Source organism: Grampus griseus (genome assembly GCF_964374135.1).
Source record: "Grampus griseus genome assembly, chromosome: 16".
In the NCBI taxonomy this organism is placed as follows: domain Eukaryota; kingdom Metazoa; phylum Chordata; class Mammalia; order Artiodactyla; family Delphinidae; genus Grampus; species Grampus griseus.
The window spans coordinates 29024672-29050291 of record NC_139010.1 but is presented as its reverse complement, the minus strand read 5'-3'; the positions used below and the strand labels follow the sequence as shown (position 1 = coordinate 29050291).

The window sequence follows — 25620 nt, the reverse complement described above, 5'->3', positions numbered from 1 at the left end:
TATCAACTGACACCCCTGACAGGCCATACAAGGTTTTATTTCATTTTGCACTGTATCCAGGCTTCATACTTTGTCTTCTTTGTTCGCTTTTCATCAGGCTCCTAACATCTCATTCTGACAGCCAGAGACATTTAAGGCACTTTCGTTTCAAATGCAAGTTAGCGTACTTGATTTGTCATTAAAATGCAAAACGATTGCCCTTGCAGGTAAATGTAGGTATGCTTAAAAGGTAGGATCTGAAAAGGAAAGGCTGAAAATGGTTTGGGTTCCTCTCTCTACCTCCTCACAAGCCTGGCCACCTCTGGGGGCCTGACACCCCACTGGCCAAAGACCTGCCCCAAAAGGGCCTCTGGAGCTCCAAGGTCCCCGCAGTGGGCAGGGACAATACATGGACTCAGAGGTGAGCTGGACCTCCCAGACGCTAGGCAGATCTCAGATTTACCCACATTTGAACCAGCCTAAGCACACACAAAGCATCTGGCCTCTGGAGAGGAAGCATGGAGAGACTTAGGTCAAGATGCTTGAGACGATCACTCCCACTGAGGCCGCCCCCACCCCCTGAATCTGATACCTCCTACAGGGAGAAAACACCACACCCGAGACTCTCCAGTGGGAGATGGATGAAGGGTCAGATAGAAGCTTCTGGGGAAGATTTCTGTTTTAATGACCTTTAGTTCAGTAATTTCACTCTTTGGGAAATTATCTTAAGGAAACAGTGAAAAGAGTGAAACAGAAGATTTATAGGCAAAGATGTTCATCACAGCATTTCTTATTAACACGTAACAGTGGGAAACAATACATACATATATGTTAACCAATAAGAAAATGGCTCAGTTATGGTGCATCTGTGAAAAAATATTACGTAATCACTGAAAAACCACATTATCGAAGAAAACTGAATCACATGATATAACATTAAGAGAAAAAAATGGGATACAAGTCTCTACAGCTGACCCTTGAACAACGCAGGTTTGAGCTGCACGGGTCCACTTATACTTGGATATTTTTCAATAGCAAGAACTACAGTACTACACAATCTGCGGTTGGTTGAATCCCTGGATACAGAGGAACCCTGGATATGGAGGGTCAAGTACAAGTTATACACGGATTAACCCCGACGTTGTTCAAACGCCAATTGTATATACAGCCCGAACCCAATTTTGTAAAAACCTATACGTGCTCAAATGTTAAGCGTGGAATACTGGTTTCTTTTTCAGCAGTAAGCTCATAGTTCACAATTTCCTTCTGTATATTTTCCCTGTATTTTTATTAAATGATTACTTTACAACCAGAGAAAAAGCTTGAAAAACTAATTTTAGAAAGTAAACATTTCTTTGGCACAGTTTTCCCAGCACCAACCCACCATTTACATTTTCTGGGCCTCAATTTTCTATGTTAAAAGAAAGTATCAGACCAGTGGTTTTCAAACTGTGTTCCACAGAACCCTAAGGTTCCACAAGAGGCTTCTCAGTTTCTTCCAATGACTAATTCGAATTTAACTTTTAAATTACTTTAACGATTTTTAACAACTAATTTAAGAGCAGTATGTTGTCTCAAGTACTTTGATACCAAATTTCAACACACTGTAGAACAGCGTATTATCCTGTGCCGCCAAATTAACTCGTTTTGGGCAGATCTTTGAGTTTCTTCCTACAACTGTCCAGTTTAAACATTTCCTGGTATTTGCAAGGTGAAATTTAAGGGGGAAAAAACTGTTACCATTTGCAACTATTTATTGAGTGAACTAGTATTTACATATTGCACACTCAAAACCAAATGCAGGAATCATCTGAACACTGGGGCAAGTATCCAACTGCGTTTTGTCTCTCACCTCAATATCAAGCCCAGTGCTCATCTGAACAGCTTCATTGCTTTTGCTGACTTACTTTCCAAAATACCAAAGCCTTTTTATTTCATAATGTTCTTTCTATGTAAAATTTTGTTTGACAAGGATCCTGCCACTAGAAAAATAATTTTGAAAACTACTGGATTAAACCAACTTACCTCTACCCTTCTCACAGCGTGTGGGTCTATGAAGCACAGCATAGAGCATCACGGGAGGAGTGGAGGACTGTGATAAAGGCAGGGGGTGGGGGGGCAGGTCAGTCGCGGCTTCCACTCTTACCATGGGACGTTGGGTGAGGTACTTGATCAATTTAAGCCTTGGTTTATCTGTAAAGTTTTTTTTTTTAATCACCAAGTTGGGAGGGTTCAATGAGAGAATGCTAAGCACTAGTTAATTGATGTTACGTCATTATTAGTGCTTGTGTATGTGGGAGAAATGAACGGTTAAATAGTGGACAGCTCAACACGGCACAAACAGTTCACAGATGCAGACAAAAATGCTTTCGTACAGCCAACAGAAATTTCTCTGCTACACTGACTAATAAAATCCAGAGCCGTCTCTCTCTCTCTAGATTGGCTGGTCCACTTTCCTTTCCGTATCTATTTCCTCACCTTCTCTATCATCTGACTAGTTTATACTTTGAATTACTATTAAAAGAAGACTGTACTTCCAATCTCAGAACTCCACTTTCTATCTCCCTATGCACTACCTAAACGTGATTTTTACAATTCTGGGAAGAGGCTCTAAGAAGCCCTTTTTGTGAAAAAGCTAACACAGATCCTGTTAGTTATGATAGAACCCATCAATTCAACGCAGATCAGAAATTACAGAAAAGGCAAACTTTTAGTAAAGGCAAGAGAATCAGATGGAAGAAACTTATGGATATATAGAACATAGTCACATGCTCCTTGCAAGGAAATACACTGGAGGACTATGATTTCCCTTTTGATTTGTACACAAGTCACAAACAACAAATGCAACATGAGCCCAAGCACAATTATCTCAAAGATAAGTCTGCTCAAAAAAACAGAAGAGTCAAAAAATGAAATTAACGACTTGGGGGATAGCTGTTTTTTTCGGTACATCACCTATAGGAACAAAACTCTTCCATTTAGTACTTCATTTGATCTTCACAACCCTGATAGGTGAGCATTATCCCCTGTCTGGAAAAATCACAACACAGATTAAATGACTTGCTCAGTAGCTCACAGATAACTGGGATGGAGTAAAGACAAATAGTCAGGTATCCTGTCTCATGATCTCACTGTTTTTCTACCAGATCAGCTCCAGACAGAAGTCCTCTGGCTTCGTGGTCTCCAACAATGACTGAGCTTCAAACTAGCAAAACTTCAGTTTCTCATTCAAAACAAAAAATTATAATGACAATAATGCATCATACAATGCATTATATGATAGTAACTTATTGTGGTAACCATTTTGCAATATGCGCATTGATCAGGTCCTTATGTTGTACATCGTGGTCTAATGCAATGTTATGTATCAATCGCATGTCAATAAAACCAGGAAAAATGCATCAGTTATGTAGTGTTTAGTGATTTACAAAGCATCTGCATCCAAATAACCTATCTCCTGTGCAACCCAGAGACATCCTGAGGAGAAAAGGGGACAATATGCTTTGCCTGTAACTGATAAGAAAACAGAGACTCAGGCCTCCTGAAGGGCTCTGTCCAGATTAACAGCAGCAGCAATAGGACTCACACCTGAGATGGATCCAAAAGCAGTAGAGGAGGCCCAGCCCCCAGAGGCCCCTTATTAAGAGCAGATGGAGTTTGTTCTATTTTTGTTCTTGTTTATCTTCCTAAAGGAACAGGACAAGTTAACCCAACCTAATTTTCTACAGACTTCTAAACTACTAGTATTTGATGTAAAGATTCACTGCCTGCAGTTTCTATCTCCCCTGAAATATGATAAGGTCAAATACAAGGTTGGGAAGAAAAACCAGCAACAACCTTGACGGGGGGTGGGGGGAGAGTTGTCCGCCATTCATGGGCCTGGAAGACAATTTTGCTCTTCTCTGACACTTAGTTACCAACCTACACTAGTTCAGCAAGATCTCAAGGACAACAATCAGTTGGAATTGTGGGAAACACAACGGAATCCAATGGGAGAGCCGAGGAGGTAAGCTTCGTGGTTGCGCAAAACTGCACTTAGACCTTGGCTCCCCCACAACCAGCTGTGTACCCTGGGAGAAGTCCCTTAAACCCGGCACACTTTCATTTCCCAGCTTTAAACTGTGAAGAACACCTAGCTTGCCATAAGGCCTTAAGAAGGTAATCAGAAGAAGCTGATGGATGAACGGTAGTTACTGCTACCTTTTAAGACTAGTATCATGCTTTTAAACATCCACTGTAGCAAGTGAGGAATTCCAAGATTAGATAGCATCTTCCAATAGTGGGGGACCTACCATATGCACAACCCTACCCTGGGCACCCCTGAGTGAGAAGATGTTGACTCATCCTGGAAAAGCTTACATTCCATGGAGAGGCCGAGTTACTGCAAGGACCCCAGGGCATTCGCAGAACCAGTAGCGTGCAAGTTCTCCCAGGGGAGAATGCACCCCAAATGCCAGCACTGCACAAACACTGAGACGTGGAAAAGCAATAATAAATATAATTTCTGAAAGATGAAGTTTCAAGCTTCGGTTCCTCCCCTTCTGAATGAGCTGCAGGGCCTTGCCCGGTGCTAAGCAGCCCCGCACTCGCACTCGTAGCAGCAGTCTAGAAGAACTCCATTAACCGTGACCCTTCTAACAGGGTAATTGCCACGTATGCATGTCAGGGCCGACACTCGGGCCCTGCTCAGCCAGGGAATGGGCTGCCCTCCACCAGCTGGAGGTGGCATGTCCCCGCCACATGCCTCTCACTGCAGGGTGAAGGTTTGACGGGGAGAAGCCAAACCTCCCCGGAGTCCTGACTTGAATGGTCTCCCCCAAGACTCTGGCCTGACCAGCCTCCCTCCCTACCCAGCTTCTCCATCCCAGGACCACCTCCACGCTGCACAGCACAGGCGTCTGTGTCTGTGTGTGAGAGAAGGAACTTACCCTACTCTCCCATTCCTCTCCTCCTGGACTCCCACAAACTCCTGAGGGCACACAGATCAGGGTCTCCCCATCTCCACTCAGGACAAGCCTGGCCCAAAGCCCCAACACTGTGCAAGCTATCTACCCAGCCCAGCAATCTTGAACCAGCGTGGCAAACTCTGCTCTCTTTTCAGAGTGGCCCAAGCCCGTCTTTCTCATGATGTTTCCTCTGAAGAAGTCCCCCTTCCTGAGACCTTCAGGGGCATAAGAACTGAGAGCATAACCCTGGCACTTAACTGAACTGTGCTGTCCTGTGGATATCCTGGGAGACCTGCCTGGGACCAACCCCAGGGCTCACCTGGGTCAAGTTAACTGCTCAGCCTGGCTGGCTGGGACCCTTCCTCTCCACGTGTGGCTCCCCAAAGCTGCTCTCTAACGCAGATCAAGCTTCCAGACAGTGGATGGAATAACTATGCTTCCCAATACTCAGCCATAAAAAGAAACAAAATTGAGTTATTTGTTGTGAGGTGGATGGACCTAGAGTCTGTCATACAGAGTGAAGTAAGTCAGAAAGAGAAAAACAAATACCGTATGCTAACACATATATATGGAATCTAAGGGGAAAAAACGTCATGAAGAACCTAGGGGTAAGACGGGAATAAAGACACAGACCTACTAGAGCATGGACTTGAGGATATGGGGAGGGGGAAGGGTAAGCTGTGACAAAGAGGGACAGTGGCATGGACATATATACACTACCAAACGTAAGGCAGATAGCTAGTGGGAAGCAGCTGCATAGCACAGGGAGATCACCTAGGTGGTTTGTGACCACCTAGAGGGGTGGGATAGGGAGGGTGGGAGGGAGGGAGACACAAGAGGGAAGAGATATGGGAACATGTGTATATGTATGGCTGTTTCACTTTGTTATGGAGCAGAAACTAACACACCATTGTAAAGCAATTATACTCCAATAAAGATATTTTTTTAAAAAAAGGCAAGAACCACAAAATTCTCAAAGTTGCTGGTAGATTTGGCTGTGGCCCTGTATTATTCTAATAATTTCACCTGAATCAGCCTTATCTCCACATTAAGCACACAAGCTTTTGCAAAGGGGTATTATCACACCTCTAAGTTCCAGGTACTGGGGAACCTAGTATGCACTGAATATTTTATGTATCTATAATGAACAGGAAGGGACTTCCCAAGAACAATGATACAAGTCCTCAGCCCTTGCAGACATCTCAGACAGCTCTGGGGAACCCTGCTATCCTAAGCAGTCCCCACCTCCACTCAGTTGCACGATAATCTAGGTCATGGCCATATGAGGTGGTTTCTCAAAGACCTTGGAAACCACCTGGCCCTAAAATGCATCCATGGAGGGTGCACATGGTTGTACACGGCAGCTAGAAAGCCCACTGCAACCCTGCAGGCATTCTCCAAAACACGTCATCCCAGGCCTGACTTCCACCCACCAGCTTAAGAGGAAGAAGATAAGAAAAACCTTCAACTCTACGGTTAAATTTACCCCTACAGTCATTCTTCCGGGGTTTCACATCACGGGCTGCAACAAATGCAGTGCTCCTCAGAGGCAGGACACTGGACAGAATTGACCTCCGGGAGTTACTGGCAGCCTCCGTTCTATACCCCAGGTCAGGCTGATTTTGCCCACCAGAGCCCAGCCTCCAAGAACAGAATTCAGGTTACTGGTTTGCTACATCCAGTTATACAACTGGAAGGATGGTTATCCTTCTGTGATTTTAGTCCAGCTCAGGCGTCTGAGGAAGAATTCAGAAGAGCCAACCAGGACAGACCCATGATTCAACTGTCAGCACAGCTGAAGACAGCTTGCCCTCTCAGGCTCACCCTCAGGGTCCTGAACACCCACTGCTCCTGGGGGGTTTCGAATCCTGAGGAGGTGAGCTACCATAGCGATGCACTTAGAAAGGACAGGGAATTCATTCTGAAAAAATAAGTCCCTGAAATAAAATGCACACTCCACCAGGCAATTCCAATGCACCCCCCAAGACTGATGGGCAAGTGGGCGAGTGCCCGTCATCCAGCTTTTCAGAAGGTGGACGGACAAAGGCTCTTAACGAACTCCACGCCCTCTCGCTTCCTGCTCCACCCACTCCACAAAAATGCATTTTAGTAGATGCAATCATCAGAGCTGCTGCTGAACAAATATAAAAAGTAATTCGAATTTGAGGGACAAAGCACCTCAAAACTCACATATTTAAACAGCTATATGGGTGTCTGTCTCAGTGAAACAGAAGAGAGTCTTGGGGAAAATGGAGACTTTGCAAACAGCATTCTGTTTTCTGTTTGAAAAGAATGCATCTAAAGTATGCCCCGTGCTGTTATTTCTTTAGTAGTACGAGGGCAAAATAAAGCTAGCTCCAATTAGGGTGACTTTAATTGTAAAATAATAAAAATGAAAAGAGGCTTCCTTTGCCATCATCCTATGTTCTCACTGACTGACATCTGCTCTACATCTGAGCGCCATTCAGGAGAAAAGACAGGGTCTAAAAACCAGCAGGTGAGTAGAGACTACAGACAGCAGCAATACTATAAACGCCACATTTTGACAGTGGTCAACAGCAAAAAGGTTTTTCTTCACACATTTTCTCTTGGCCCACGCCCCTCACTGCCTCTCACAAGTGCTCACAGCTCTCTCTGGAGGTATATGATACCTGGAATTTATCTATTTTTGGAAAACAAAGCTACACATAGAAATTATGGACTCCTCTTTGACCCATAACAAACTAAATCAGGCTTGAGTTCCAAGCATCATTCCCCACCCCCCTCCAACTATGAAAGTCTTTTCCGCTCAGAAGGTCCATGCATTTACTAAAATAATTTGAGACTTCATCAGAAAGGCCATTATGCCTGCAAACTTTAAATAATTTAAATGATTCCTTGTATATAAATATTTCATATCAGAACTTGATTTCCAAATGCAGCACACATGAAGAATGACCATGCTAAGCAGTGGCTGAGTACATCCCGGTGTTCCAAAATACAGGCAGTATCTTACTGCAACAGAAAGACTGAATTCCACACGAGGTTATGCACGGTTATATGTACCACCTACATACAAATAAAACTGCAGCCTCTGACTCCCACTCCTATCAGACTAGGAACTTATTCAGTGGAGTCTTCAAGAAAAGCCAAGGAAAAGGCTTTGAAACAAATTTCTAATTTGTTAAACTGCTTCATTTTCAGGGGATTAACTGGGGCTTTGATAAGGTTAGAACTGATGCTGAATACTTTAACTGCCATGTCCTGAAAGCACTCAATTTTAACCTTGGGTGAGACCAGGGTAAGATTTTAAGCTCTCCAACCTTTAAAAAGCTCTGGCCACTAGCCTCAGCCTGTGTCAATAGGCAGAGGGGAAAAAAAATCCTGTTTCTAAAAGTTGTAAGAAAAGAACAAACAGGGTTGAGATGTGACCCCAAGCCTGAAAACATGCACAGGTTTTCCCTGAGTGGCATGAACAGCAGTCATGTTAAAAGCGGTGAACAAAGAACAGAGATGCACGATCAACACCACTAACCAAGGCTCCAGGCAGCACAGAATAAACCAGCTCGAAACACATGGGCACTGAGACCCCACAGCAACTTTCTAGGCAGCCTCAGGAGTGCGACAGCCCAGGAGCCTGGGCAGCCTTGAAGTGTGGCAAAGAGAGGGTGGGTCCTCGCTGGAGCCCCTCCCCTGCCCTCTGCAGCAACTCTGGCCACCCCTTTCCTCTGTCTCTTCCCAGAGTACCCAGGGAAGAAGGCGTAACAAGATCAAGTGGGGCTAGAACCAAGTAAAATACGTCCACTTCTCACCCCAAGCCAGCGGCACATATAACCCCCAAATGTACCATCCAGGAAAGCACCTCCTAGCTGATGGAGACGATCTCTCTCTCTCTCTCTCTCAAACTTTCTTTTACCAGGACAGTAGCCGAGAAGACAACATAACTCCTCAAGCCTTAGCAAAAGCTAAATCCTGTCTTCCTTCAGCTGCAGCATTCAGCTTGATGTAGTTAAATTAACAAAATGTTCCCTTGACATTTAAATTCTCTTTTTCTTTCCTTTTTTCCTTCTTGTAAGCAGAGTGGGGGGTGATGCGTAATAATATGTCAAAGACAAAGCAACTTCAAAACAAAATCAGTTACCTGTAAACAATCCTATTGGGGATATTTTGCCCCTCCCCTCCCCCTCCCCAAGAAAAACAGCCCTGCCAGTTGTAATAGAAAGCGAAGTAAAGATAAATCAATTAGCTTGCTAATTTCTCCCCTCTCATTTATTTAGCTCTGCACTGTATTTGTCGTAATTGACTACAATTATGTTAATTACTAACTCCAGTATAATTACTATATTTATTGTCATTGAGCAGGCGATGTACCCACAGCAAAACTGGCATTTGTCGGGCATCAAGAAAGCAAACTGTCGAGAGGTGATTCTCGGCAAACTGGCGGACGTGGCTTCGGCAAATGAAAGGGCAAAAGAGATTTCATGCAATGTTAGTTTGAAAGCACCGGTTCATTAAGGATATTAATTTTCTGATAACTCCACATTTAAGCGTGACACACTCGTGCCGTATCTACAGGATTTCGCAATTATTAATGCGTGACAGTTTCAAATGCTAAGTGAATCAATTAAACAGCAGCATTCACAATTTGAGAAGAGATAACTGCTTCATAACTACCTAAGACTACAATTTTCACATGACAAAAAAGAGCCATTGAGGCGCCTTCAAAACCTGACAGGTCAAGAAAGAAGTTTGAAACAAAAGCACCTTACAACCATCATCTCTCCTCTTTACTTGTCAGATCAACTTTGCTAGTGTCTCCCCAGAAACGGCATCACATGCCAGCTGCCACAAGGTGATTTTTCATGTCTTGTCAAAGAAATCTTTTATTCTATTTGCTCTGCATTAACATGTTACATTTATTGATCAAGGGCCTGTTCCGCAGCCACAGCAGGGCACTGAGCTCTCCATGCCTACGGGGCTTTGATGTCCCGGTGACATTCGAGCCCGAATAATGCACATACTAAATGGATTTAATGCAGAAATGTGTTTGGGTCTGACAGTTACATTAATAATAGCCCCTCACACTGATAAATATGCAATTGCTACTATTAAGAGTTACCCAATTATGGGGAAAATATTTCTCTACCTTATAAATAAATCCATCAGGGGAAAAAAAAAAAGTTTTAACAATGGTGCATTTTTTTAAAACATTTCTCCAGCTGCAGAAACTAGGCGGTATGGGGGTTAACACCCCCTCTCCCACCCTCCTCTCCTATTGTTTTTAGTAAGTCTTGCTTTATCTCAAAAATGGTTCTGGGAATTTTTTAAAAAGAAAAAAGCTCTTGTGTCGGTCTTCCCCGCTATACCCGTCTCTTATTTCTTCAGAACCAGAGAAAAAGCAGACACCCAAGAGACTGAAAAATTGGGTCCTGTATAAACTCAGAGAGGAGCTTAGGGGAGGTGGTGCAAAGGTGGGGGGCACGTAGCTGATCCCCATAATGATGGGTCTGGAGGACGGGGTGTCTTTTTTTCTTTAAACTCTAAAAGGAAACCTGAGCATGTGTGTGTATGTCTCCTCCTCATTTAAAATCCTAAGTGACCTTGTGCTGTGGCAGTGATGAGGGTGTGAGTGCAAAGGGGAAGAGAAAGCAGCTGGGACAGGAGAGAGCTTTTATTAGGAAAGTCTCGGCCAGGGAGAATTCATAGTTACTACATCCCTGCAATTAAACACAGACACCCAGCAAAATACATAATCACTCCCCTTTCATCATAAAGGGGCAGGGAACAGCTGAAATCACCAGCACAGCAGTCCCCAAGGAGACAAGAGGAAAGAGGCTTTTCACATGGTGGGTGTGTGCACGCTAGTGAGTACATGTCCAAGTACAGACACAGACGTGGACACACACACACACACACACACACACACACACACACACACACACTCTTCTTTTCCCTCCAGAATCAAAAGTCATGCATGCAGTCATCCGTCTCAAGGTTCCCCATCCTGAGGCTGGGACAGTAGAGCCATGGCCAATGCTGAGCCATTTCTTGCCCTGACAGTAACCATCTGAGCCATGCCTCATAACCCAGAGGAGGCAATAAAAGCAGAGGAGGTGGTCTCTGGGAACCCCCAACTCCCAGCTGGCCCAGGCCTCACGAGGTCACCAAACTTTGCAAATCAGGAAGGTGTGGGAGAAACTGGAGAGAGGACACCCCTGAGGCTTCTATGGTCTCCAACTTGGAGCTGCAGGATCCACTCTGACCCAGCTTCCGTGAATTCCACAGGCTGCTCATGATTTTATATAACAAACTCCCCTGCCCCCAAGGAAATACAGGCTTGGAAATGACCGCCCATCTTCTAGCACAAAGAAAGCAATGATTTCTACCATGAGAAGCAGTCTAGAGTAACTGCAGAGCTGAAGTCAACCCACCAGGGCCATTTAATCCCAGCATTTAACCAGCAGTGTGATCTGGGGGAGATTTCTACCCCTAGCTGGGCCTCAGTGGCTACATCGTAGCATACTATTGGGAGGACTGAATGAGCTAACACCTGGTAGGTGCTCTGCCCAGCCTAGGCATGTAGCAAGTGCTCTATAATATTGCTCATGTATTAATAAGGAAAAAAACCATGATGTCTAATGTCACTTGTTTGACCCCTTGTCCCTGGACTCCTTTGCAGGGCCGAGCAAGTCACCTCTGGGTAGGCATCTGCAAGTCTGCTTTACTTCATCAGAGAGCCAGTCCCAAGCTCTCCCCTACAGAACTCAGAGGTCTTCCTCAGGGTGCAGCTGGCATGGGGGAGGGAGGGTTCTTTGGTCTAAAGCTGTCCCATGCCCTACAAGACATTTAGCACCCCAGGCCTCACCCACTAAATGCTAGTCGAGTCCCCACCGCCATCACTGTGATAGAACTTCATGGTTTAGAAGACAGGAGGCCAGTGAGTAGAGAGTCTGAACGGGTGAAACTCGCTTGTCTCTCCCCCGATTCCTGAAAATCACCCCTGCTTCCAACAGCCACCCTGACAACAGAGAGCATCACCACCGCATGCGCAATGACCTCAGAGTGGAGAGCAGGGCAGGGGGTGAGGGTAGAGCGGGGGGCCCAAGCTCCAAACAGCTCAGAGAGAGAAACTTTACAAAAACAGGAAAATTAAACCGAAGGCTCTGAAGGACATAAATGGGTGAGATGAGAAATAAAAGGCATTACTGAACAAGTGTACGAATTTCTCATCCTGCAGGCAACATTGTAGGAAATATGGAGACAAGGTTTATGAAAGCCCTTTCTAAACCACACTGCAGGGCTTCCCTGGTGGTGCAGTGGTTGAGAGTCCACCTGCCGATGCAGGGGGCACGGGTTCGTGCCCCGGTCCTGGAGGATCCCACGTGCCGCGGAGCGGCTGGGCCCGTGAGCCACGGCCGCTGAGCCTGCGCGTCCGGAGCCTGTGCTCCGCGATGGGAGAGGCCACAGCAGTGAGAGGCCCGCGTACAGCAAAAAAAAATAAGTAAAAAATAAAAATAAACCACACTGCAAGCCATAGGGAACATCACCATTTATGAGAAAGCTGAACCTCAGGAAAGCCCCAGAGTCTCTCAGTCAACTCGCTCCAAAGGCCCACCACTTCCCCCGCTCAGTCTTATACTCTGTGGCTCAATACCCTATTTTCTGGCCAAAGGGTAGAAATCCATGAAGTCAGGACATTCTTGGGGGAGGGAGGCAGCAAAGTACCACATAAACCTCACTGGCAGTGGCTTTCTACCTGCTCCCTTGGGTCATCTTCCTTCCCTCCTTTCCTGTTTTCCTTTAAACTGTTTTTGGTGGTTCTACAGTCACAAAGGTCACTCTAGAAAGGGTCATAAGTCAAGGAAATCAAAGTCTTGCTATCGAGACATCAAATATTACCTGCCAGGTCACTGTCCACTTCACCTTTTGACTGTATGTTCTGTTGGTAGCCAGAGACACTAGAATGGCCAATAATATCCTTGGAACAAAAAAGGTGCTTTTCATAGCATTGCCCAGATCAGAGAGAACACTGCTTCCAACGTACGTAGTCCCTCGCCTCCCTGAATCACTCAGGGCTTATCAAGGCCCTAGAACTATTGTGAAAATTCACTAACAGTTTCTCTTCCTAAAGCCTATCTTTCCCACCATCATCTCTTCCTCTCAAGTCTCATCAACATGATGAGGTCTGCTGCCAACCCAAAACCAACATCAGTGAGCTCCCCAAGTAAGACCACTACATTTGGGTTTTGAAAACAAGTATGAACAAGGCCCCTGACTGCAAAGAAACGGTTTGATGAAGACCCAACACCAACAGAACATGCCCTTCGAGCTGTTCTCCTAAGAGTCTAGGCGGGGAGTTCTCTCTCTTACTCATTCCTACCGTGATATGAACAAAGGAACGCTCCCAGTCGGGAAGGATGAAAAATGTGGGCAAGGTGAGTGGGCTTTAGCCTATGCAATGGCAGACAGTTGGAAAACTAAGGTATTTGTACCAGTTAGAATAGGCTAGGTTACACTGCATTGAATAACCTCACGTCTTGTAACACAAATTTCTCGTTTACAATCTATATCCAACATACGTCAGCAAGGGGTTCTGGCCATTTATGGTCAGAACCCAAGACTGATGATCACAGCAAGCAGAAGAGAAAGTGGCAAATCATGCACTGGCTCTTCAAGTTTCTGCCACTGGTTATACCAAAGGGTGCAAAGATGTGCAAACATACCATATGCTTAAAGAGGAAATCTTGAATGTTTGTGAGGAACCCCAATAACGACCAGAGAGTGAAATGGCCCCATGGAGGGCCCCTAAGAGGTGGCTTTTAGCCTCACTAGCGCCACGTTTAAGCACTAACCATAGCTCTGCTTACTCAAGACCTATTACGTGCCAGGTAATTTGTTAGGCACTTTACACACAGTTACACACTCAGCATTTTTGTAATTAGCCCAAGGCCAGTTAAACAACTGGTGAGTGACAGTCCTAAGATTTCCAGCCAGGGTGGCCTAACCCCAAAGCCTTGGCTCCTTTCATTACACTGCCCATTTTCCCAACTGAGCAGCAAACTAACAGGCCCAGTCTTGTCCAGCATTAGTAACAGGCATAGACACGGTGGTATGTCCGTCCTCGAAGATTTGACAGTGTACCAGTTGCCCACCTCACTGCCTGGCAGGGAGACAGAGCCACCCTTTCTCTACTGGAGCTGCCCAAACTCCCCAGCCCATCACTGTCATCCTGGACAAAGCCAGAGAAGCAGCAAGCTCCCACCTAAGAAGGTTTCTCCTAAGCAGTTCTCCCATCCAGTACATTCATCAGAGTGATGCTAGGTAAGATACGACTGCCAACGATTTTTAAAACGTAAGCTTCCTGTTGCCATAGATCAATTAAGCCCTCTCAATTTTATTGCCAGATTGACACAGACGTGCTTACCACCGTGTGCCACGGGAGCTCTGCTCTGCCCACTGTGTTCACAGGCTCAGCAGGCAACCCACCCAACCCACTCAAGGCCCTTGGGGGAGAGAAACGGGCCACCAGAGAGAACACTGCCCTTTCCCAGTCAGGGGAGAAGGAAGATGAAAGCTGGAACAACTCATTACCAAGATCTCTTTGGCTCAGTCAAGGAACCAGAGGACTCTCTGTACTGATCACAGAAGTAAAGGAAAATATGAAAACCTCAAAAACGAGTTCAAGTAAGAGTTCGGGACAATGGATATTCAAATACTCCTGGTAGCAGAAATCGGTATAACCTCTCTTTAAGGCAATCTGCCATCTGTATCAAGGCCCTCTGACAATTCCATTTCCAGGAATTTGCCCCAAACAACTAATCAGAGACATTCATCAATGAGTATTACAAGGCAATTTATAATAGAGATATTTATAACAGTAAAAATCTGGAAACAATCTAAATGTCCAACATTAAGAAATAAGAAACCATTAAAAACTGTAATGCAGTATTTATTGAGATGGGAATATGCTTCCAACACAATGTAAGCAACAGCATCATTTAAAAAATATTTGGCATTACGAAAGACTCCAAGACAATAAAATGTTAACAATGGTGGTTCCTGGGTGGTAAGATTATCAGTGAAAATTTGAGAGAAAGAGGGTTTCTGTCATACCTTTCTGTGTTTTTCAAGATTTCTAAATTGATCATTGTTGGTTTCATCATTTACAAGACTGTCTTCAAAAAATAAAATCTAAAGTACAATGTCATGCAGATATAAACATTGGATTCATGATCATTAATGCATCTAAGTTTACGGGACAAAACTTCACTCCTCTTGGCTGTTACCTACCTAATATGCCCATTGAAGGGGGGATGGCAGGACCCTACACCTGAGAATCATGTCCAGAGAGCTGGTCCCAGTTCAGTCATTGCAGTTCACCTGGTTTTCATCATAACAGGAAGAATGAGGTCTGGGCTGAGAGAGCAGGTAAGGAACGTTTGAGTCTTTTAAGGGAGCCAGAAATTTTATTTGGACCTTTTGTCTTGCTTCCCTTTCCAACCCGACAGAGAACATACTGCCCAGGGACTTTAATTCCCTCCAGGACAGAGTCATAGAAGCAAGACAGTCTCAATTTCCACGACTTTCTGCATAGTTTACTACTGGACAACCCAACTGAGGTAGAGATGGGGTCACCATAGTTAACGCAGGAGACAAGACCCTAAGGTGTAACAGAAAGAAAAAATAAAAGTTCAGAGCTTTTAAACCCATAACCACACTCCCCTCCAGCACGAACAGGTGGCCATAGAGACAATCAGCAGAAACATCACTTTCATGAATGAAATTAACAACGATGATGGGCTATGAATTGACAACAGAGAAGGATAACCCTATCACAAGTGGTTAACTGAAGCCTGGTGCCTCCGTTTTAACTAACATCTTGGCAAGAAGTAATATGAATCTGGCCACATGAGAAATTCTCATGTTAGTATAAGCATGGAATATCTCTGGAGGATGACAGAAATCAACTACCAGTAGTTAGCAGTGCAGATGGGAACCAGGAGGCAAAAGGACTTACGTGTAAAGGACACTTTCTTTTCACTGGCTGCATGTTTGTTCCCCCTGAAGACTGTGCCATGTGAACGTATTAAATATTTTGAAATGAATAAACAGAACTCCTTGCCTAAAACCAAGCTGTACTCTAAAGCACAAACAGACTGCAGCTGATTCTGTGATTTATGAGATTAGCAAAATTTGTATTAGTGGCTCTCATCCATTTAAGGCAATACCCGGATATGACTCTTTGGATGAGAAAAGGAAGCCTGCAGAGATGCTCTATAAAAAGGAGGGGAGGGGTGATTTTTCTGAATATAACAGAGTAAGAAGAATTTTGTGTTTCTGAGGGCGGCTCTGGAAAGAAGATAAGTGACATTGGAAAGCCGAGAAAGTGGCTGGGAAAGAGGGGCACCTGGTCACATGCAGGAGACCTGATCCTAATGAGAGGAATCGCCAGGGAGAAGGTCTCTAGGGCAAGGGGGTACCCAGAAGATTTCCAGGAACAATGCTACCCCAATGTGTCTCCTGCTGCGTCCAACAATTACCACCCTATCGCCCCCAGCACACTTTGAACTGGTATAATACACAGTAACATTGTGTTCGGCTTCAAAGAGATGAAGCGGGTGTCCGAAGTGGGGCCAGACAGGCTGCCAAGAGAGAGAACAGCAGATAGAGCAGAGAGGGTTAGAACAGGGAGCTATGGTGAATCCAGGCAGAGAGCAAATACAGGGTGATATGCTCCCCCAGATTCCATGGAAACAGTAAGGCAGGGCTGGGAAGAAACCTTCTACAGAAGGTGGGATGGGGATTCACAGTATTTCCTTTGGGTATGATGATCCCTGCAGCCTGGTGGGCTAGTGACATCTGTCACATTCCCGTCTATTTGGAAGGTAAATTTATTATCTTCCTCTTCCCTTCTCTTCCTTCTCTCCCCTCCCCCATTTTTTTTTTTTTTAAGAGAAATTAGTTAAGCATCTAAGTCGTCTTTGAATATTTATCCAGCTGGAGGTAGAGACCAGGGCCTGAGTAAACCTGCATCTTCCTCTGGCACCCAAGATAAAATAGTGCCACCTCCCTTTGCCCCCCAGTTAGCTTAATAAGACCATCAAAGATGAGCCAATCCCAACATAACCATGTCAAGCCAGGGTTACTTTTCTCCACTGTGGTCTGTAACACCTCTGACTTTATAAGTCCTAATATAAACCCTTCCATTAGACTTCATCCCTGCCCCAACCCAGCTATAACCCACACATGGACCACAACAGGGGTAAGAAGAGGTTCCTGACCAGAAGGGATCACTCCTCAAAATCAACACAGAAATCTGTCTCCTCAACAGCAACAAAAATTAATAAAAATCTTAACTCTTCTCCCTCCTTCTCACAAAATGTTCCTGCCTCCAGGACCCATCATTTCCTGTGATAAATCCTTTTAGATCCAGCCCCTCAGAGCCAAGAGCCCCTTCTCGCCACCAAGCTCGCTCGGCACACACACACCTCCCAGGAGTCCAGCCCCTTCTTTGCCAAAGGGAGGCAGGCCCCGGAGCATGACAAAGACGGCTGTTTCCTCAGAGCTGGCAGCCCAGTCCCATGACCTGTGATTGCTGACACGCGCTCCCTCACAGGGCCCAGCCTCCTGAAACCCACGTCCGGGCTCCCAGTAGCAAAGCAGCCACCCCCTGAGCCACAGAGCCCCAAGCCCCTGGAGGCCGTTCACATGGGAAGAACTCCTTCCGATGCCCCAAGGAACGCTTATGCCTGAGTCTGTCCTGGGGAGCTATTCAAGGGGCGCCCGTGTCTCAGGCACTGTCCAGTCCAGGTTGTGTATTCTGTCCCCAATTTGGGTAGGGACCAAAAACCAGCCTTTGTTTCTTTAGAGTCAGTGTTTGTTTGGCATCCTCTCATCACTCTATTACTTTGCAACTTTTCCGTTTCCACATCTCTCCAGAAGCACACAAACCCCTTGGGAGTCAGGGAGAGAAAGCACACAGCACCCACTCTCTTGCAACACAACTCCCTGGACGCCCCTTCCCTGGAGCCCATGCATCTCCGCTGTGAGTTCCTGAGCACCAGCCCAAGAAGCTCTGCTGGCTTACCTTCAACTCCCCTCTACCCTCTGGTGCCTTAAAGCCCTGAATTTTGTCCATCTTCCCTGGAATCCATAATTCCCAAGTGTCCCGACTCAGAAGACACTCCACAGCATGGAAGTAGGAAAGTACAGAAGCCCCGGGGTGGGATTCCAGCTCTTCACCTCTTCTTCCACCTTGAGACAGTTTGTTCCCTTCCCAGGACAGCATGGCTCTAAAGGGGACACTTAGGAAAAACCTCTGTGTGGAACCACCTCGTTAGGAAAAGCCACGACCCAGATCCCTGCCCATTTGTCCCACTGATACCTGCTTTCCAAGAACCTCCTAGCTCCCTCCCCGAAGCCCCCAAGCCAGTCTCAATTCAAAATCTTTTAGGAAGAAATGAAACAACTGTCTGTTTTCTCCATTGGAATAATACAGACGATCACACTTACCTTCTCTGCCAAGTTTGGAACAGTTGTTCAAGTTTCCCTCCCACCTACCCCATGCCAACAGTGTTGGAATTACTTTGAAATACCATCTGGGAGAAATCATCATTGCAAATATTTAAAGTTCCAATTCATAAAAAGGCAAAGACTCCATCACACAAAAGCACTCTACCTGGGATTTGGCAAATCTTTGGGCGACGGAGTTATCCAGGAAAGCATCCTCAACACCCCCAAAGCACTTGTTGGTTCTACCTCACTTTCTCCCCAAGAGTATCCTAACTCGTCTGCACGGACATCAGTGAGAAAGGAAAAGAACAAAGTGACGCTGATGGCCCTCTCATGACACATGTGAGATGCTCACACTTGCTGCTTTTTCACCGGCGCAAAGAGGGGAGCAGAGAACCATGTGAAGCAGAGTCAAACCTTCGGGGTGCGGTTCCACAGGTCTCACAGCCCTGTACCCTATGCAGAGCTGGGATGTCTTTTATCTGCAGGCCGTTACCAGGGGGACTGGGCCTCCCAGGCCTGGTCTGCGTCTTGTGAAGGTTACATACCTCAGAAGGTTAAAGCTCAGATCAAGCCTCTTTGCAAAATGTCCACAGTCCCTGCCGAGGTGCTCTGGAATCTCTCTGCAGTCCTGGCCTATGTAGGACACCTGGAAATTAAATGGAACAGAAACAATTGTGGCCAACGGAAATCACCCAGCTGCTCACAACCCTGCGTCACTGATCCGATGATTGCTTCCGCAACTTGAAACACACGCTTCACACACGAGAAGCCCCACGTGTGGCTGTTTTCCTGATCAAATCAGCTTTGGGGGCTTCAGGGACTCTGCCAACAGCTCCCCTTTGCTGGTACACTTAGCATGATGGAGACTAATCCCAGCACAATGGAAACTGGACTGAAATTGCCCTGATTCAGATGTCCCAAAAAAAACCCAACGTCAGAGCACGCTGGTATAATCACAGCAATCAGCCTCTTGCTCAGGGGCCTTCCCAACAGCTGCCCCTCTGGCTCTCCTGCTTCCCCTCCTCTGCTCCCACCCTCCCCCAAATACCCTGCGATGCACATTACCTCATAAAAGACAGAGCAGATGCACATACCAGCATTCAACCTGCAGGGTGCTGGAACAAATAGGGTTGGACAAGAAAACCTCCCCAGACCGCCAATCCCATCCTATTTCCACCGTATACAAAATGTCCTCCACACTCTGAACGAAGCTGACTCAAAGGCGACGGGGCAACGATGGGTGGCCAGAGCTCCCAAGACCCTGTCCTCCAGGGATCCTTTGGCAATCAACCCCACTCTGCTTGCAGAGCTGCTCCCTCAGGCATTCTTTTACTTATTTTATTATTATTATTATTTACCTAGAGTGTGCCCAAACATTAAGAGGCTGAACTGAAATTTGATCCCAAAACTTCTGGCTGTGACAAGGTCAGAGGGCTTTCTCACTGCTCCAAGCACTGAGTTTCTGAAACTCACTTTTACCGATAGCACACTGCAGGAAGGACTGGCAACTAATTCCAAAACCAGTAAGACAAACCAGTGACCAGTGGATCACAGTACATGACGCTTTCCCACTAAAGGACCCTACCTCCAATTGCTCGGCAGAAATTCGTGGCTGTAGCCTTGATCCTTTCCCCCTGCAAACCCTCATTCTTCTACACATACAGACAAGGACGTCTTGGAATTAGAGAGAGGTGTCCAGGGGGGTGGGGAAGTTATGATTCCTAATTGAGAACAAGGATATGGTGGCCTTCTTGCATCCTCAGGTACTGGGTTAAACTGTATGAATTACTAATATTTCGATCATTGTAGAACTACACAACAGTACTTTCATATGGCTCAATCTAATACAAGTCACGCTGCACCCTAGCACCCTCAATTTTTCAGGTCATCTCTCAACCCTGTCTTATCCAATGGGGGCCCATCGTTGACGATACAACATCGTGTATTCACTCTCCTTCAGTAACTTCATTCCTGGAGGAGACAAAGTGGGGATAAAGGACAGAAAAATAGCTGACTCCAATAAAATTATTTTGACTTAGGAAGATACAGGCTAGAAACTAAAGAGCTGTAAGTTCAATATGATAACCTCTCCCCTTTCTACACGAGACCCATCTTTCTTCAGAACTCCTTGTGTAACAAATTAAGTTCTGCTTCCAAGCAGAGATGGAAGTTATACACTAAGGAGAGACTGGAGAATCTAGGGATTTCCATCACTCAAATGTCTACTCCATCAGCAGCTTCTTCTGTATTATATGTTCACATTGGTCCCAAGGCCCAAGGCGCTCACCTGAAAACCCATCCCTTTCACCCAAAATGCACCACCATCTTGTACACATCAAAATCATTCAAGACCTCTGCTATATATGAAGCAGAGAGGCTGAGCTTTCAATGTAGGAACTGAGTTCTTTCCTCATTGGGTCATCAAAGGCTAAGTTTAGTAGGGACTCAATCAAAACCCCTCATGTTTTATACAGGGAAACTGAGACTCCAGAGGCCTGCCCACTATAACACATCTTTCTTAATGATAGAGCCTGGACCACATCTTGCACCAGGAATAAGGACTTCCAACATGCAGGCCATGGAATTCTTAAATATCCACACGTGGATGTGGATTTTCTTCATCAACAAAATCCAGGGGTGCATCTATCATCAAGTTTCGGCTTCAAAATGAGTTTTCCTAGCTGAAAGGTCTAGAGCTACCTCATGACACCGTGTGGAAGGCCCCAGAAGAGTGTCAGAGCCTGGGGAAAGAGGGATATTTGCTCCCCTTTTTCTCCTGTAGGATTCCACTTCAGAGCAAACAAACACCAAGGACAGCTATCACCATGAAGCATTCGGATCATTCACTACATGTCTAACAAGGATTCCATCAGCTTGTTTTACTCCATGGTCTTAACAGCACAATATCCCCAGAGAACTAAACAAAGCACAACTTGCTCCTATTCCACAGAGATGCAGACCATGTCTCCAAAATTTCGTAAGAAAACCAACTTGATAAGCCATCTGCATGCTTAGACCACCCTCACGGTAAACTGGAAGCTTTTTGAGATGTGAGTTAAGTCAACCATGTTGAAGGGTTCCAATTGGCTGGAAAAGGCTTCAAAGCAGCAAGCAGTCACTGCCAGGCACTGCAACCAACACTCATAATGAGAGGAGAAACTTATTCAAGAAGTGCTCCTGAGTGGAAGACATGACCTCTCAGGATGTCAGGAAACTTTCTGGAGCATGGGACCACCTAACATAAAACAGGAAGCCAGAAGAGCCAGGTCAAAAATAGTCTGCATCTTCAGCAAACAAGAGAAGGAATACAGAGCTTAAGAGATCTTAAATGGCACAGAAGAGCCCATCCAAAGTGAGAAGTCATTGCATTTAGTCAATTCTCTTGATGTTGAGTGAACTGAAGGACAAAGTTTCGTACCTTTAGTTTGCCTACCTTATGTAACATGCACCCCAAGACTTCTACCCTGCGTGGCAGAAAAGGACACCATTATCAGGGAAATGAAAACATATCAAGTTCAAGACCCTTACAGTGAGGAACACCAGACGGAAAAATAAGAATGTCTTGGTGGGATACGCAGATGTACACACAGCCAGCTCCTCTGAGCAGAAGCTGCAGAAAATTACCAAACTGCAGAACACTGAGGGTTTCTCTTTGCAGTTGGGATGGTCTGGCTCCTGAACTTTTCCATAGTAGTCAGACTGAGAGGAGATTATTTTAGGATGCCTGCCCCCACCCAGGGGTGAGGGATTCTTAATTTTAAGTTCACAGTACTGGAAGCTCTGTGAGAGTAGAAACAGCTCTGGGCATGAGTTTGGGTCCCTGTGCTGCTACTTACTAGCTGTATTATCTTGGATGGGTCACAATCTCATGGAGTCTGTTCCTCTTCTATAAACTAGTTAAACACGAACCACCTCCAAAGGTGTTAAGAATAATGTAACTACTAACATTTATTAAAAGCTTACCACCTGGCTCTTAACTAGTCAACCCTGATTAAACAGCCCCACGAGTCACATATTACCCTGTAATGTAAGTTAAAATTGAGGAATGAGATAAGTTTACATATTGAAAGTACATAGCCCTGTCCTGGGCACCTAGTGGCCACTGGGTAAATAGTTATTGAATCAGACCAATATCCCTGTGGCAGGGGTTTCTTATTCCAATGTCTTTCGGGTATGAGATTTCAGTACCCAAATTTCAAGTTTGCATTTATACCTGCAGTTGTATTAATGCCCCTACTTTAATTATCCTAAGCTAGTGGAAAAGGAAGATTGAGGCTTTCGTACTGAATATAAATGATGCATTCAAGCCAAAAGAAGACCAAATGGAGTCAGATCCATGTTAAAAGATTTTTACAGAGAAACGTGTAGGGAGGACCGTCTCATCCCCGAGTGTGTGGTGGTACAGGTCTGTGCAACTCCTCAAACCCAGGGCGATGGCCCTCAGCCTACAGCAGCACTGAAAGCAGTGACCGAGTTTCAGCAGAACATCATCCATCTCATTAAATTGTTTAATTTTATGGGTGTTACAGTTTTCATCTTTACACTTAAGCCATCCCTTTATTTGGGGCTTGTAAGTCTCTAAATATGAACTTAGAAAAAGTTCTATCTGGTCTTATGTTTGTATACTTAAGCAATATTGTAATAAAAAACAGTAATACTGTGGACTTCACGGCAAGTGGGGTTTTTCTCCCCTTTATAAGGATCCCAAGTTTGAGAAGTACCATGTAATACACATTCAAGGCGCTTTATCTTTTTTTTTTTTTTTTTTTTTTTGCGGTACGCGGGCCTCTCACTGTTGTGGCCTCTCCCGTTGCAGAGCACTGGCTCTGGACGCGCAGGCTCAGTGGCCATGGCTCACGGGCCCAGCTGCTCCGCGGCCTGTGGGATCCTCCCGGACCGGGGCACGAACCCATGTCCCCTGCATCGGCAGGCGGACTCTCAACCACTGCACCACCAGGGAAGCCCAAGGTGCTGTACCTTATAATGGCTGCAAGGGGGAGAATGCTAAAAAGACCCTAACCCCAGGGCCACCACTCAGATTCACTGATGTAGGAGGTTTAGAATACGGCGCACTAATGACCCAACGGCATTTTCCCCAACCTGCCTGCTCCGCTCCTTCCCTGGCAGCTCCATCTGTTTAGAACTGTCCCCAAGGGCCCAAAATGCCTCACCCACAGGTCAGTGAATGTCCTTGGGCAGTTTGGGATGTGCTAAAATCAAGGGGCGCAAAAAAAAAAAATCAAGTTTGGGAAACAGGGGAAGAGAAAGGGAAAGGGAGGCACAGGAAGGCGCAGCCCCACTGCCAAGTCTTCCATGAAGCTGCAAGAAGCTACCAGAGAACCATGGGTCTGAAATGCAGAGACCTAGGTTCTGGTGGGTCAGGGACCCTGCTTGGGCAGAGGCCCTCTCCTCCAGCCCTTCCCCCAGCAGCCTTGTTAACTCCCAGAAAGTCCCTTTTCCCTGCCTGCTAAATATGATACATCATTTTAACCTCCTTCCCAGGCTGGTACCTCCCTGGTCTGCTCCCTTCTGAACTCTGAGAAGGGGAAACATTCCCTTAGCCCAAAAGTAACCTCAAAATCTAATTCTGCCTGACACTACATGCCTTAGGCAATCCAAGGGAAAGCCTCAACTCCTCAGAACCATTTCTCTAGGGTGTGCAGGGAAAGGTGGGAGGGAGGGCTGGCTTAATCAGAGTTTAAAAGGGACACCTGGCTTCTCCAGCAAGTAAAAGGCACCTGGTCCCCATAATGGCCGAGTCCATCCCTCCAGCAATGACTAACACCTAAGGCTTCACTACAGCGCTGACAGCAAGTAAAGCTGGATGTCTATCACCTCGGGTTGAAACTGCAGTGTTGCCATTTCCCATGGACGCCTGTTAAAGAAATCAGGACCAAAATAAAACTGGAGAACTGTAGCCTTCTACCCACCTCTGATTAGGGGCCTCTGGTCAGAAGCCGGAGCAAGTCTGCAGCAAAACCCCCCAACCCGGCGCCTGCAGGGATGCATCATGATTTTCACTGTCTTTCATAGATTCCTTCCTCCGTGGGGTGGGGGGGGGGGAATAAAAACCCATAGCTACAATTTATATTCTACAACTGCATTGGTGTACAGACAAATATATTAAAACGTTTCTTTAACCAAGGTTCTTTTTTTTTTCTTCTGGTTATGAAAGAAAACTTTTTTGTGGGCCCGGGAAAGTACCGTGGGCTGTGCGTACTACCCACTCGGCCTGATGGAGAGCTCCGCGGGCTGGCCTCTGGTCAGTGAGCGCTGGGGCTGGAGGGGACCCGGGCGACCTGGAAGCCTTCCCCTCTCCTCCCACCCAGGAGGTGTGCCAGGCGCAAAACCGAGCCTGTGCTCACCAAACTCGGGTAAGCCTGGGCATGGAGCCACTCCCCACCTGCCGACGCAGCCCCCTGCAGTGAGGCAGGGAGCCCCGTCTAACCTCGGGACGCCGCCCGCCCCAGGGCTCCCTCCCCCGACCGACTGTGCCGAGGCGGGGGCGGGGTGGCCCCAGCAGACTTACTTGAGCTCCACTGACCACAAGCCCAGCCATGGCGACGGGGCGGGCGCGCTATACCGAGCGCGGAGCACGGAGCAGAAGCGCGGCGGCGGGCAGCTCGGGCCGGCTATTAGTTCCGCACTGGGTGGTCAGCTGACCCGGCGGAAGCCCGAGGCGCGGGCCGGGCGTCTGAACCTCGGCTCAGCTGTGCGCCCGCCGCCCGCGCTGGGCCGGGCCTCGCGCAGGTGAGCCTCATTCAGCGCTCTGCGCGCCGCAACAGGTGCCCGCAGCGCCCGCGCCCGACTCACTGGCGAGACCGCCAGGCTTCCCAGTGCCCCGCCCCCGGGCGCCCCAGGACCCTACGGCTCAGGAAGGGTCAGGGCAACAGGAATAGCAGCCCCATCTCATGCCCAGAGCCCTGGCGCGTTGGTAGGGGCGCACTGGGGGATGGAGAAGCAGGGAGGTCTCCCATCACGGGCTCCCCATCGCAGCCGTTAGCCAGGGGCGTGTGGAGAGCCAGGACTGTCCTCCATGTCACAATCCGGATTACATAACTGTCCTCAACTGTAGGGAGGAGGGGCATATTGGGAACTCCTGTCCCCAACTCTGAGGGGAAGAGGGGAGTTGAGAGATTGAAAGGACACCTGATGGGGTGGAGTTCCCATTTGCATGGGGAGCAGGAGGGAATTGAATTTT

At 46.5% G+C, this 25620-nt stretch overlaps 1 protein-coding gene across 1 annotated transcript in view; it reads right to left on the bottom strand.

The window, feature by feature from the left end:
* Positions 1-25037, bottom strand: part of LRMDA (leucine rich melanocyte differentiation associated) — a 1104623-nt gene extending 1079586 nt beyond the window's left edge. The window contains exons 1-2 of the mRNA XM_082673142.1: positions 24949-25037; positions 18965-19065 (exon numbers count right to left, since the gene is read on the bottom strand). Coding sequence (XP_082529268.1) covers positions 18965-19065; positions 24949-24978 — 131 coding nt within the window. The 5' untranslated portion in view covers positions 24979-25037. The remainder of the gene's footprint in view (positions 1-18964; positions 19066-24948) is intronic.
* Positions 25038-25620: the final 583 nt, after the last annotated feature.